We start from the raw sequence: 16,492 nt of genomic DNA, 5'->3' as shown, positions 1-16,492 counted from the left end.
TGTGTGTGTGTACATGAGCAGACATCATACTTCTGCCAATTCGAGGACTGTGAACCATTCAATGGCTAAGAATAGGTTTAAGTAAAGCTTTAAAAGTCATTTAGTTTCACAAGATCTAAATATAAGATGCTTATTAAATATACAGAATTCAACCCAGTTTGACGTTGGCAACGTTCTATATACAGATGTATTGCACTTCAGTAATATTGAGTATAAAACACATTTTTGTGTTTTTCTAATTACTTGAATCCTTATGTTAATGCTGTAATTTTTTTAATGTATCATACTAATTAAGTGCTCAAAGGGGAATCATTTCCTGTATCCTAGAGCAAAACAGTTTTAATTTTAATAACCTCCCTTTATTATAAACATGTCACAGAAACAGCAGTCTTAATATTTTTTGAAAAATTGCTGACCTCAGAACTCCATTTATTTAGGTACTAACCGAAAGTATTCATTTCTCACTAGCTCATGATTGTAATTGATATCATGAGAGTTAATGATATAGTTATTGAATTGCCTTAATATATTATAATAATACTAATCCCAAATAGGATTTCAACTTTTATGCTAAATGGTACATATATATGTATGTATGCGTGTGTGTTATTAAACCTCACAGAAGTTTTATGATATATATTGTGTTAAACAGTTTTCAGATAAGCAATTAGATGTTCACAGAGGTCAAGTTACTTGCCTAAATCCATTATTAACTTAAATTTACATGGCCTATAAAGAACTCTACAAAAGCTATACAAGTCTAAAATTGATTAACCAAGCACATTACAATAAGTGAATCTTCTAGTGGTTTTTCTCTCCCCTGAACTTACTTTAAAGCTTACTACTTGCTACCAGACGGACAAGTGGTTCAAACAACCACTTAACTGAACTGATGACTGAAAAAATACAAACACCACGTTTCCCAAAACCCCATCATTTAATGAGGGAGTTTGGAAGGAATGTGGCCAAGTCTGACCTTGAAATCAATTTCACTGCTTTTCAATCACACACACCCCAAAATCATAGCTGGACTAAAATGATTTGAGTCACTGATTCAAAGGGATTTTGAAAGATCTCTAGAAAATTTATTAGTAGCAAATATACTGTGATAAATTTTATAAAGGACATAAATGCAAGTGCTCTAAGAAGATACAAAAGGATACGTTTCCTGCTCTGCAGGAATCAGAAAGAGTATCCCCAAGGAAGTGATGTTTAAACTAAGATTTTTAAGGATAATTAACAGTAGTTAGTTGAAAGGTGAAGAAAGCATACAGAGGTGATTTTCTTAAAAGTAAATCAGAGAGGTAGGAGGATGTTTAAATTTTAACGGAGATAAATTAACAAAGAAAGAGATTTGAAGATTAAGGAGAGAAAAATATCACAAGGTTGCTGACGAGGTACAAGGTGATGGGGTCCAGCCTGGAGATAAGGAAATCCTATTGTAACAGGAGAAAAGCAGGAAATGGTAAGTGAAAAGGAAGTAACATTAGGAAAATACGGTAGCAAAGATCTGAGGAAATTTTCACTCATTGGCTTCCCCTACCTAAGAATTAAGAGGTGAACTAAAGATTGAAATGGTAACTGCAAGAGTAAGAGTGTGTTTTGATAAGGAAAAAAAATCCACACTGTTAAGGGCCTGTGAGCTGCCAGACCATGAGTTCACAGTGATATGAGTCTGACCCACGGTGTGATTTTTTTTTTTTTCTAGCAGCGCTCAGTCAAGGAGCAGGAAAAAAGAATCCATCTGATAAGAATTTTGTTTGTTTGTATGTTTGTTATTGTCAATCAGGAGCCATAAAAAGTTAAAACAAAGGAAAGCAGTATACAGATATGAGGTTGACTGAATGACAGACCAGAGTTCAGGTGGTTTAAAGAGGACAGGACAGAAAAAAGGAAGGTGAGGCACAGAAGACTAGACCGATAAGGCATCAGAGCTATGCTTCTCAGCTTTTTGTGATGAAGGACGGATGTTTCTTTTCTTTTCAATTTCCAACGCATTGCAGACACATATGCAGTTCTATCGTCCATGCCTGTATAGAACTCATGCCATATGTGACTCACCTATGAATATAATATGATCCAAACCAGTCTACTCACTTATCAAAAAGACAACACACTGTGATGCACGAGGGTGTCACAGCAACGGCAGATTGCTATCAAAGTTTCTAAATGCTCACTCTCAGTTTTGTATTTATTTTATAGCCTAGTAAAAGTCTGTAGACTGAAACTGGTTTTTGGCCTACACTTTGAGTAGCACTGTGTTAAAAGCTAATTGATTTACAATGTTGGGCCAATCTCTGCTGTACAGCAAAGTGAAAAAATAAAATAAAATAAATTAAATAGGTCTCACATCAGAAAAACAAAAGCTAATTGAAAAGCATTGCATCAGTGAAGTGGAGGGGAAGGCTTTAGATAGCACTAGATGGTTGAATTAGCAAAACGGAAGATTGAGTTTGGGTATCGTGAGGTCTGAATAGTGTAAATAGGCCTGAAATCATTTGGGAGGATGTCAGGGGACAGGTATACAGTCCACTACATATCTTTTTCACTCTAAATCTCTGGAAATCATTGTCAATTAAACTGGAAAACAGACTTTCCGAACCACACATTCTATGAAGATTAAAATATAATCCCAGCATTTGTAGAAATACGTTATAAAGTAGGAAAATGTTGCAAAGGTGCTCCTGTATTTGATTGAAAGAATCATTACATTTGGAGCCACAAGGCATGAGTTCGAATTCCACGTCCTTAAGCACATTAAGGCTTTGAGCAACTATGCCTAGTATCATATTAGACAAATTGGTATAGTTATTTATATCTGTCTTACACAAATGTAAACTTCAGATTGAAATAACACAGAAGAGCATGCAGCAAACTACAGAGTCCCATGATAACTAAAGTTTTTTCTTTCATAAAAATAGACAATAAGTGGAAATATGCACTTCTGTGAGTACACACCTTTTCCTTACCAAAGACAGAAGATGCTACGATCTGCCTGATCTTCCCACGCAAACGACAACCCACAGTCATATTTATAGTTGTCATGTATAACCTGAGACAGCTGTTTTCAGCCATGTCATTACTCTGGACAAAACTGCAAAGAAAACTCTCACCTCATCTCTTCTATTGGGTATTTAGGATACACTCATTGGCCACCGCCAATGAGTGTATCGTAAATACTGTTTTTCAGCAGTCTCCCATAATAACCAAATCTTTTCCTTTCCCTCCAAAATGGCCATGCTTACAGAAATAAACAGGTAGATAGACGCTACTATCAATTAGATATTCATCTAACAATCTTAATAAAAAGACATACAAAAGACAATTGAAATTTCAATTTTACCAGAAGGCATATGCAATTTAAAAGGACTTTCTTAATGCAAAGTCAGGTTGACTTAATGGGATAATTGAGGCACATGTCTTGTCTTGCTGAGTCCTTGCCTAATATGGACTATTCTTCCACCAACCAGCCCCTACAATTTTTCAACATGATGTTCACATCAACAGATTCCAAAAAAGTGAAGTAAGTTAGGCATTTCAGTCCTTCACAATCCACACATTCTTTTTGATCTTAGGAGATAATTCTAGGGGTTGCTAAAAACTCTGTCTTTAAAAAAAGTAACTATTGGAAAAATAAACTGATTTGAACTATTAAATGATGGATCCTTGGATAATCTAGAGGCAAAAATCATAAAGAAAACATTGATGATTGTGCAAGAAAGAGACAAAAATTCTGTTAGTTAAAAACGCCATAAATACAACCGAAAGACAACTGGCAAACTGAAAAAAAAAAAAAATGCAACTTTCAAAAAGTCAAAATGTTAGTAATTTTAGAATACGAAAAATCTCTACAATTCACTAAGAGAAAAATAGTCACCTCTGTAGAAAATAACAGTAAAGCGATGTTTTATACACAAACGCACACACAAATTAAATGTACAATAGATACTTGGAAATGTGCAACTGTTAGTAATCAAAACTTTAAAATTAAAACAAACTATTAGTGGCAACACCACATATCTCTTAACAGCACACGCTCTGGAGACAGAAAACGTGCATTTAAGGTCCAGCTGTACCACTAAGTTATGGTACCATCAGCATTTTACTTAACATCTTCCTGTCTCAGTTTTCTCATCTGTAAAAGGGGAATAATAATGGAATCTACCTGTGGCAGCTAGCCTTCCAGACAGCCTCCATGATTCTCATATCCTGGGATTTAGATCCTGTGTCATTCCCACTTACACAGAATAGGACTGATCTTGTGACCAGTAAGATATTGTGGAAATGACAGAGTGTGACGGCCAAGGCAAGGACATTCTGGCTTCTGCCTTAAGGAAAAGTCCAAGAGGTAAGGAACTAAGGCCTCCTGCCAACAGCCAGCACTAACTTGCCAACCATGTCAGTGAAAAGGGGACCACCCTGGATGCAGATCTTCCAGCCCAAGTCAAGCCTTCAGATAATGTACCCCCAACTTACATCTTTACTGCAACATCACACATATCCTGATTATTACTCCTCCCAAATTCCTGATCCACAGAAACTGTGAGACAATGAGTGTTTACTGGTTATACAGTGAAGATGTGAAGTCATTAACTCAGTATCAGCAATAGATAACTAATCTACTATCTTAACAAGGTTGTGATGAAAATTCATTGAGTTACAATACTCTGTAATGACCTATATGGGAAACAAATCTAAAAAAGAATGGATATATGTATATGTAGAACTGATTCACTTTGCTGTACAGCAGAAACTAACACAACATTGTAAATTCACTATACTCCAATAAAAAATTAATTAAAAAAAGAAAATTCATTGAGTTAATCTATAAAAAGTAATTCAGAACCATAGTCATTACACATAGTAAGCATTAAACAAATGTCAACTGCCACAATAATAATAATAATAATAATAATAATAATACAGTTCTTATATTATTTTTCATTCAGCCAAGGGGCAAAAGTTAAAAGGAATATTGCTCATTCCTGCAATGATAAGTTATTCATTTCTGGAGAGCAAATTGGCATTGTGTATTAAAAACCATAAAAGTACACATACCATTTAACCTAGGAATTAAACTAGATAATCATCTTAAGGCTACTATAACACAAGTTCACAAAAACCTCTTTTATGATAATTGAGCTTTTATTTTACTTTTTTTAGTTCCAGACAAAACTGAATCTTAAGAAGCTGAAAACCTAATAATGAATAAAAAATCGAAAAAGAAACTGATTTTGTCAAAATTACTAATTTACAATTTCAACATATTACAAATTTCTTTTTCTTATTTTGAAACATGTAAACTTCCAAAATTTTTTGGAAATAACTTATCTCAGCTAATTAAATTCACCTTGGTGGTTTCAAAAATAGCTACCGCTTTTTAAATTGACTTATTTTTCATTCCTTATTGGAAGGTGAATTTAACATTCTCAAGGAGGAACTACGTATTGGCTAATTCATCAGATTTAGTCCTTATGATTTACTACACAGAATAGCTTGATGGTTTAAATGAGAACTGGGCAACTTTCATTGGTGCCCAGTCGAAAGTTGTCATTATATCAATATATTAAATGAGAGTTGGTTGTGGGTTATATAACAATATGCTAATTGCACAGATCTGTAAATTATCTTTTACCCACATAATAGTGATATTTCAGGCCTATACAAACATATTATAGCCTATACAAACATAACCCCTTGTTGTAATTAAGTGAACATCTTCCCTGCTTAGATATAACTATTTCCAAATTTTTTCATGGCATTAATTACACTTGATAATTTGGATCTTGTGGGAAAAATGTGAAAATGGAAACTCTATAAATAAATTAAAAACAACCATCTTCAACAAACCTACCTTCTAGCTAGTATTACGTTTCCATATAAAAATGAAATACAATTTAATGTACATAAATAGTATTAATAAAATTGTTACCCTACTTTAAGGAATTTCCTATCTTGCTTATTTCATCTGTACTACTCTTCATTTTAATATAATTTCTAACAATGACTTATAGGTGGATAATTTATATATACACACCACATCTTGTATATCTTACGTATGTATTCTCATATGAGACACTTTTACTTCTTTCTACATCTATTCTTACAATAAAAACTGTAATGGATGTCTTTTTATTTAAATGTTGTGTGCAGGTCATCTTATTTCCTCATGAAAGCTTCATGTAATTGTATAAACCGATACTAGCTGATGTATCCATCCTTTTTGGATTTCTGCATGTGCATCCTTTTACTACTTTATACAATACTCTCATACCAAGCATTTCCCAACAAAACCTCCAGAGTAGCATTCTACGGACACACATTTTAATGACAATGCTAGAAAAAACGGATGATGCAGAAAGAATTACGGGGTCTGTACCTAGATTTACGGTGTTCTTTTCCTGTGTCACTCCTTCTCCTGTAGAATTCTTTGTTACCACATCATGGTGGAAGATTACTTATTTATTTGAAAACTTTTTGTGAGATAATAGAAAGTATATATATTGATTTCTATCCCCAGTTTTCCTGACACCGAACTCCTGAAACCATTGTAATTTCCTGGTTGATAAGAACACTAGGAACATCTCTTGTTATTATATTTGTCTTCAACCCAGTCGCTGACACGGAGCTCTTAAAACTGTTGTAAATTCCTAAGTGAAAAGAGTACTAGAAGCATCTTTTGTCCTAATGAGGTGATTCTGGGTGGGCTTCTGGATGGCTCCAGGATGGGACTGGTCACCGGAAGGACCAAGTTGTGATTAGAAGGTTGGAATTTTCAGTTCCAACCCCATCTTCCAGAGAGGGTAGAGGGGCTGGAAGTGGAGTTAATAAATGGTCATGCCTATGTGAGGAAATCTCCATAAAATACCAGTAGTCAGGGGTTTGGAGGGCTTCCAGGTTGGTGAACACATCCACCCTGGGAGGCTGATGCAGCCCAAATCCACAGGGACAGAGGCTCCTGTGCTCAGGACCCTCCCAGGCCTTGCTCTATTACCTCATCATCGGGGGGAGTCTTGAAGGTCTGGTCCCTTAACCTGTGGGATCTGATGCTATCTTTGAATAGACAGTGTCAGAATTGAGTTGAATTGTAGGACACCCAGCTGGTGTTGCACAGAATTGCTTGGTGTAGGGAAAAAAAAAAAAACCACACATTTGGTGACCAGAAGTGTCAGAAGCGAAGTGCTTGGTGTGAGAAGTAAAGGTCACAGCAGAGAAACACAGGAGGAAAGACCTGGGGTTTCCCCGACACAGGTGGAAAACTGTACTTTTTTTTTTTTTCCTTTTCACTATTTCATAGATTTTTGCATATTTTTATTCTACTGAGTTATAGTATTACTTTTCAACATTCTTAACAGATCATTTAAGTTTTTAAATCATACGAGTTAAATGAACATCTAAGCAACTACAAGTAGATTCGTTAACTGTTATAGTATAATTCATATTAAATATGAGAATACACAAACAAGAGATGGAAAGTTGCAAAGATAAAATAAAATTATTTCTCACTCTTCTGTGGTTCTCACAGTCAATTGATTATGAAGTCTAGAGAACGTCTGAAATGATTCGTGAATCCGTTCTCACCCTGAACGACCATTAGGTTCAATCTCTCAGTATCGCTCACCTGAACAAATATAATAACTTCCTAAATAATCACCCCATGAGGTCCTTTTTGTCCTCTTCCCTGCGCTCCATATTTTCCCTGGAGTCACTTTGTTAACTAGTTAAAAATTTACACCTTTACCTAAAACTTTCATTAGCCTCTCATGGCTTCTCCAACAACATTCCAATTCTTTAGTAAAGCCTAATTCACAATGGCACACACACACAACACCCACACATGCGCATGTGCACAATATGTCCTTACATAGTATGATGTGAGGCAATGTTAGATTAAATAAACATCCCATTATAATATTTTCTCTCTCCACTTGTTGGCTATCCTAGTATTAGTATCTCATTCTTTTGGGGTTAAAAATTGTGTTTTAAGAGACTCTTTTCAATACAGAAGTAACTATTCCAGGAACAGGGATATTATATCAAATCATGAAAACTTTACTAAATTAGAACATAATTGGGATCATGAGTTTTGATATATCAGGAGGGTGGCAAGGGTTGAGGAGGAGGATTCTAAGGTTACAAATGAAGTTCTCCGTAGAAAGAAAAAGCTCAGTTGAAGTGCTATTCTTGGGATGAATGTAAAGGCACACTCCCTGGCTATTAAAGGGTTAGAGGTAAAGAAAATTAGAAAATCTGCCATTGGAATAGAGAGCTACTCCATCTTCATCTTCATTATACCACTAGTGTCTGGAACAATTTATTGCTCACAGTAGGACTCAATAAAAATGTTCTGAATGAGCAAGCAAGAATAAAAGAGGATATACCTGGTTTTCTTTATGAAACATTCATATCAAGAAACTACTTTACAGACTGAAAATCATAGACCTAGGTTATAACAGAATATGCTTGGCATTTTCCTAAGACAGAAGAAGAAAAACGCTTCTCTGGTTTTCAGAACCATGAAAATGAGTCTTTGAGAAATATACAACCATAAGAAAATTAATGGAGAAAAACATAAAGATGCTTTGAGTTAATTAAATTATAAGTGGTCCACAAGAAAATGGCTTTAAATACCTAATGGTCAGCAGCAATTAATCAAGTGTCAAAGAGATAAGGCAGGAAATATGGTTTGGCCCATATATTAAACTTGTAAAAGTCACAGAAAGGAAAAACAAATACATGATTGATATTTTATTAGGAGGAGCAAAATACAGGAATGCATTTAACTTAAAAATAATCCACAGCAATGTTAATTTTTAAAATTTTGATTAAATGGGCCATGGCTATATAAGAAGTTAACATTCCAGGAAGGTGTGTTATGTGAAAGGGTACATAGAAGCGCTCTGTTCTATATATACCATTCTTCTGTTGATCTAAAATTACTTCTACAAAAAACATTAAAAAGCCAATGCAATTAAAAATAAAATGCTGATTTTCATCTCTTAGGGGTGAAAATGTTACCTTGGCTATGTAGCAGAATGTGATTCTTAGGAAAAACATGCTTATGTAAAAATGTGTGTGTTTGTGTGTCTGTGTGTCTGTGTGTGTGTGTAATACACAGATAGAAGATGAAACAAATGTGGAAAATGTTCACTGTTGAATACACGTTTTCACTGTATAATTTTAAAACTGTATGTTTGATTTTTTTGCAAAGTGAAAAATAGTGGGAAAAAAAAGTAAAAACTCCAAATTGTGCTGGGTTTGAAGATGGCCTTATGTTAAGTGGTTTCTGATAATCTTCACAATAAGACAAAAATCAAAAAGAAAATATTTCCATCTAAAAATGGAGAATTTTCAAAGTTTTGGTAATTTATCTTTTGAAAATATAAGAATTCAAAGCATTATGTTTTTAAGTAGGTTGTAAGAATGAAGTTTAACATGGTGTCTACGTGGGTGTATATGGGAAATGAAGAAGTTATTCAGCATGAAGAACTCACACCTCACCATTTGGTAAAAGCCAAGCCTTGTGCATACATATGTTATTTAGAAACAGCTAAGATAATTTCCAATATTTATATTGCTTAGAAATATTTTTCCACTCTCTTTTTGGGGAGGAAAAATTGAGGCATTGGAGTGTCTGCTGTGCCAGTAAAAACCGATGGCTAAACTTTTAGTCAAATCATTTCTCCAATATGTGTGTGTGTTTGTGTGTGTGTGTGTGTGTGTGTGTGTATGTGTGTGTGTGATTTTAAACAATACTGTTTTTATAAAGGTAGCCATCCATGACTATATACTATAAGAAAAACATATGTTTATAGAGTATTGTCAATGATATTGTTAGAAAGTATTTCCTTTCGCCCATTTTAACTTTTTTGCAATTAAAATCTTTTTTGTTGTTTTTTTTTAAGTTCCTAGAACTAACTCCTATAGTTCTAGTATCATGAATCATTCTTCTCGGCACGCTTTAGTGGTGAAGGAGAAAGAATTTTATTCATTCAGCACTTTACTATTGTGGTCTGATTCTTCCATTCATTCATGAACTTTAATTCAAATCTGTTACTTAGGAAATATCATCATCGAAGCATGGGAAATAAAATTCTTAGAAAATTCACAAATCACTTACAAATTGAGTTTTATGTTCTTTACTCCTACAAATTTATTTACAAACGTATGTTTACATTCTTTACTCCTACTTGTGGGTGAAAATTTATCAATTTGATTTTTCTGTCTTCCTATATTTGTTAAAATGAAGTGGGAAATTTCCAGAGAACACAGTAGTTGAAAGAAAATTAGTCGATAAAGAAAAGGGAATTGAATAGTCACAGGTGACCTAACACTTTATTTGGTAGGGGGAGTATAGAGTGGGAACCTAAAATTAGCAATTAATTTACTCAGATAATAGGGGTTCACCCTCCCACTGATTTTCTGAGTAATTTCATCTGACTAGGAGACAAACAGCAAAGATTTTACATTCAAGTGACAAACTGGAGAGTACAGTTCATTCTTTAAGTTCATTCAAGGCTTTTCAGTAAAGGAGTTCTTTTCCTAGTAAGGTACATATTTTTCTTGTCCGTTTGTTTTGTTTTGTGTATTTTTTTTAATGAGTTTCGGAATGTACAGTGAAGAAAAAGATATGGGTTTGGTTTTATTCTGATTAAAACGTGGGCTACAGAAACACATCTAAAAACTGAACTACTATAATGTTTTGCCTTTTTCATCACAGTTTTGTCACTAAGGAGAGACAATTTATGAAGGGTTCAGCAATGTGGAGGCGTAATCTTTTTTCCAGGTAATTTCAGATCAAATATTTGACCCTGGAGAGGCTTTACTGGAATTGCTAGTCCCATAAGAGGCTGACAAAGAGTACAAGATGTTATAAAACCACACTTTTCTATTAGTCATAGCTAGGGAACACTGCCATTACCTCTTCCTATGTTCAGTACCCATTCCCACTTCTAAAAAAGAAGTGCATTGACAAAATTATTTCTCACAGGAAAAAAGATTTAACATAACCAAAGCTATATTACCATTCAATTTTTCATCTACAGAGGTTGGCAAAAAATAATCCACTAGAGTCTTTTAAAAATAATGATGTTGGGACTTCCCTGATGAAGCAGTGGTTAAGAATCCACCTGCCAATGCAGGGGGCACGGGTTCGAGCCCTGGTCCGGGAAGATCCCACATGCTGTGGGGCAACTAAGCCCATGCGCCACAACTACTGAGACCACGCTCCTCAACAAGAGAAGCCACTGCAATGAGAGGCCCACGCACCACAACAAAGAGTAGCCCCCACTCGCCGCAACTACAGAAAGCCCACGCGCAGCAATGAAGACCCAACGCAGCCAAAAATAAATAAATAAATTTTAAAAAATATATAAAAAAATAAAAATAAAAATAAAGATGTTGTAAAAGAATGCTGGCATCCATATACTGAAAGGAGGAAACAGTGAGTTTAGGCTGACATCGATGGTATGAAGATGTAACTGCCTACTACAATACACAAACGACATTCATTATTGCAAATATGATGGGAATATGAGAGCAACAATAAGCTTATAGATACAATTTGTAAATACTCAGGAAAAAAGGGAAAGGGAGTGTTTTGAAACAGCCTAAGTAAAACATGATTATGCCATGGACAAGGGTTGTGTCTGTGGATAAGCCTGAGATATTCAGGGAGTGGAACCATACACCACTTGGTGGACTGGATACAAACAATGGAAGAATGAAAGACTCCTGGGTTTTGGGCTTGAGTTCTAAGCATTAATAGATGCTGCTGGGAAGAATGGTGGTGAAACAGATTTTAGGTCAGGGAAAATCAGTAACTATCTCTAGATATCTTAATTTTGAGACAGCTATTAGAAACCTAACAGGAGACACTGACTATTCAGTTAGAGGAACAAGACAGGAGTTCATAGTGGATATTTGAGGGAGAGACTCAATTTTGGAAATCAAATAAATGGATGAGCTCCCCTAAGGAAAAGGCATTCTAGGAAGAAAAGAAAATTCTTTTGAATTTTCTTTGTAGAAAATCTCATGATATGTGGATAATGGCAATTTTATTTCTCTTTTTCCAATATTTATTCCTTTTATTTATTTTTGTAGTCTTACCGCATGCGTTAGGATTTCCAGGACAATACTGAGTAAAAGTGGTTTTAGTAGGCATCCTTGTTTGTACATAATCTTAAAGACAGACTCTCAATATGTGACCATTAAATATTTGTTTTCCTCTAGGTTATTTTGTAGATAACTTGCCTTAGGTTAAGGAGTTCCTTGCTTGTAGCTTCCTAGAATTTTATATTTTTCTTTTTTCAAAATTTTGAAGGGATGTTGAATTCTCTCTCAAATGCTTTTTTGTATCCATTGAAGTAATAATAATATTTTCTCCTTTAAAATGATGGTCTACTTCTAGAATAATTCCAACTTGCTGATGATACATTATTTTTTAAATACATTACTTTGCTAATATATTTTCTATAATTTTTCAACTATGTTAATCAATTAAATTGGTCTCTAATTATCATTTCCCATACTATGCTTAATGAGTTTTGTATCAAGGCCATAATCCCATACAATGAGTTAGGGAGACATCTTTCTTTTTCTGTTCTCTGGAAAATACGTGCAAGTTGAAAATTATGTGCTCTTTGAATGTCTATAATAAGCTCTTTGTAAAGCTTCATGGGAAACCCTCAGTTACTTTTCCGGAGACAAAGATAATACAGACTTATTAGGAGGATGAGACATAGGTATTCAAGATTCATGACAATCATCAATTTGATAGGTACTAATTACTAGTGGCTGATGTTCTTTTGAGTATTTTTTTTTAATCATAACAACCCTATGGGATAGTTTCTCTTATTACCCTCACTGTACATATTGAAGAACTCAAGCTTGAGAGATCGAGAAGCCTGAGATCATGCAGTCATTACATAGTAGAACGAAGATTTGACTGGGGTCAGCCTCATTCCATAATTTGCAATATGTATCTATTCACTTTGACAAATTTATTATAAAAAGGGGCAAACTGCTGAAAATAAATACTGTTTTTCTATGAACCAATTTGAGTTTATTTTCTTCTTGAAAATTGTGGTGATTAAAAGAATCAAATTATCTGTGAAGGATATTTTTATTTTATTTGAATCATTACAATTTGTACTTGGGCTCTTATTCAGAAATCTTTTATTGTAACTATTATTCTGCCGAGGATTTTGTTCTTTCTAACTCTAGGGTCACTATGTTAACTTTCTCTCTTGTTGACATGAGTAAGAGCATATCTTTTCAATTGCTGAAATCATGTCCATATGGACTTTTCTTCTGTGAATCTGATCAAAGTGTAGAAGATAATCGTATTTATAATTAATACTATAATAATTCATATAATAATTCATTCAAATAATAGTGTAACAATTCCATAATTTACTTTAATGAATGCTTACAGTCTTTTTGTTCAGGAGAAAATGATCCATAAATTATATAAATGGTATATCTGCATAAAGTAATAGTTACTAGGTTGCTACATTGTTTTTGCTTTCTAATATTTTCCATACATATCAGTTGAATTTTGAAGTTCCTCCCTTTCATATTTTAAAAACGTGGATTTACTTTAAAAAAATACATCAATGATAGTCATGCTAGGAGTTCCACAATTTAGGGGAATTGAAGAAAGTAATTAAATAAATGGAAATAAAAACATATTTTATATCTTGTGATAATTGGAATCATGCTATTTAATACTCATGAGACTACAAGGACAAAAGTATAATGAATATTACCAAGTAAATATGATTTAAGATTAAAGCAATTATTATTTTATTACAAACAGTATTCATTATCTATTGCTGTATAACAAATGGCTCCAAAACTTAGTGACTTAAAATAATCATTTCATTTCTCAACATTCTGTGGGTCAGCATGGTTTTTTGGGTTGGTTGATGGGTGAGTTGGGAGCTAGGGAGGTGGGGTGCCTGGGATCGATGAGCCTCACTTTCCATGTGATTTTTCATCCTTGGAAAGACTAAATCGGGATTCTTCACAAGCAGTCTCTGGGCAGTGTTCCCATGAAAGGCAAGCAAAGGCTGGATGGCCTTTTAAGGCTTAGTTTCTAAAGTCACACAATGCAGCTTTTGTCACAGTGCATTGGTCAAAGCCAAGTGACAGGACAACCCATACTCAAAGGGTGGAGAAATAGATTCCACCTCCTCATGGAAGAAGCCGCAACGCGGAATCACAACAGGACACAGACACAGGGAGCATGGCTCATTGGAAGCCATTATTTTAACAAACTACCACACCAACTAAATGACAGCTTGATACACTGCCTTTTGAAAGGTTAAGTCCATAATCTTTTTAACCTCATGCTGAGATATAAAGCATATTATATTGGTTTGAGAGTCTCATACATCACCCCAAACTGTTTCTTATGGCATTTTAATGAAACCAGGGTGCTTTCATCTTTTCATATTATAAAAAGAGTTCCTCTGAGATGTTTTAATCTCAGCCATAAAAGAATACAGACATTATTAAAACGAATTTCAGCAGATGCCATCAATGAGAAATAATGAGATAAACTATTGGGATAGCATTTTAAAACTGTTCATTTTGATGGATTTATCAAAATAACAGCAAAATAAGAATGTGAAAGAGAATCAATTCAAATCGTCTTTGTAATTTTTTGTTTGTAAAAATAGACAATTTCAGTGAGTTTGGTGTGTTGTGAGCACATCAATGGCTTGCTAAAGGGAGAAAAACTAAAATCTGCTCTGAATTTTAGTTATAGCACATTCAAAATTAAAAATTGTTTCCCCAAACTACATATTGTTTTAAGATCCACATTCAATATTCATTTATTGAAGACCTAATATGTCTTATTAAATATTATTTATTTAATCCTTACTGCTAATTCTAAACAATGGAATAGAGACATTATATTATTATGGCCATTTAACAAGAGAAAAATATAGAAGCAAAAATACTAATATGCTGAGCTAAATCTTAAATGTTGGCACTCAAAGTTAAATATATTTTTAAGAACTTTAGTGCTGTGCCATTACTACCTTCCTAAAAATTTTATCATAGCAAGTCATTATGAGGTATGAAAATTTTGCAAAAATATTCTTTTCCTAAATAATAATAAAAATAAGGCAGCTTAGTTACAAAGGTTTTTTTAGATAAATAATTGGCACTTCTTGAATGTTAATAACAAATGTAGCTGGCCAAGAATGGAATACTTTACATGTATTTTTCCATTCAATTTCAAAAGATTGTCTACAAAGGAGGTACTGTTACTTTTAATTTTCGGTTTAGGAAACAGGCTTAAAGAAACCCTGGCACCATCTAAACCATTTAAATTCTCAGAAACCATTTAAATTCTCAGAATCTTTGGTTAGTACTTTAAAAAAAAATCTTCAAAACAGATTGCAAAATGCTGCCAAAGTTGAGAGTCATTGCTTTAAGTTGTTTCCTATACTTTTTTAGAAAAAAGTGATGTCATTAGCAGCAAGGTTAAAAGATGAGTCAGAGAAAATTGAATAGCAATAATTTCATGATTCTCATCATTATTTTAAAATTTCTTAGTGTTTATAATGTTTCTTTTAAATATCATATACTAATAGGTAAGCATTTTAAGGTATGTGAATACATCTTCTGAAGGACATACATTTTGCAAATGCATACTTAAAATGATTTACATTTTAACGATTTTTGAAGGTTTAGACCATTAAGGTGAAATTTTATAAAAATGGTTCTTATATTTGAAAAAAAAAGTATATAAATTACTGCCTGGATCAAAATTAATTCCTACAGAAGCACTTAAGAAAAAAATAAAGTACCATTTTACTGTTCAATTTTCTAACAGTTTAATGTCTTGTGGATAATTATTTTAAAAGCAGCGCCTGAATGAAAAATTCACATGTATCTTGTTCTTGAATTGTTTTCAAAATCTACCCCCAAATTAAGTCTATTTAAAATACTTGAATATATTATATTATTCTATTCCATGGTAAGTTTATATGTATATAAAATGATCTATAGCAAAGTATTGTCTATCTATATGTAAACATAAGTATAAATTAATACGTATAACATTTGAAACCTGTGTCTATATTATGTACTCAACTAATCACGGCTAATCTATTCAAGCTTACTAACGTATCCAGCAAGTTCGGTTACTTAAATCACCAAATTATATAAAAAAGTAAAAATTCACCACAAAGATTCACATTTTAAAGTGAATAAATCCTCATAACAAGTAGATGATAAAAAGGAAATTCTTCTGTTCTACAGAAACATGAACGCAATAAGTTACCAATAACTTCAGAGACATAACTCTTACAATCAAAATGGGAATTTGAGGCAATTCAAAGGATCTCATTCGAGGCCAAACTTACCAGCAAATTTGATATGGAATTTATTTTCAGGCTTTAAGATCTGGACATACAAAGGGCAATTTGGAGCAAAATCTTTTACAGCCCATGCTCTCAAAATTGTTTGGTGGTCC

General features: G+C 33.6%; 1 protein-coding gene across 8 annotated transcripts in view; it reads right to left on the bottom strand.

The window, feature by feature from the left end:
- KCNT2 (potassium sodium-activated channel subfamily T member 2) overlaps window positions 1-16,492 on the bottom strand; it is a 376,144-nt gene that overhangs the window by 141,485 nt on the left and 218,167 nt on the right. For all 8 annotated transcript variants that reach the window (XM_082394255.1, XM_082394261.1, XM_082394256.1 and 5 more), the window contains one exon: window positions 16,383-16,491. In XM_082394255.1, coding sequence (XP_082250381.1) covers window positions 16,383-16,491 — 109 coding nt within the window. The remainder of the gene's footprint in view (window positions 1-16,382; window position 16,492) is intronic.

The sequence above is a fragment of the Balaenoptera borealis genome (assembly GCF_965194805.1).
Source record: "Balaenoptera borealis genome assembly, chromosome: 1".
NCBI lineage: Eukaryota > Metazoa > Chordata > Mammalia > Artiodactyla > Balaenopteridae > Balaenoptera > Balaenoptera borealis.
The sequence above is the reverse complement of the archived record's forward strand: the minus strand, read 5'-3'. Positions and strand labels throughout refer to the sequence as shown.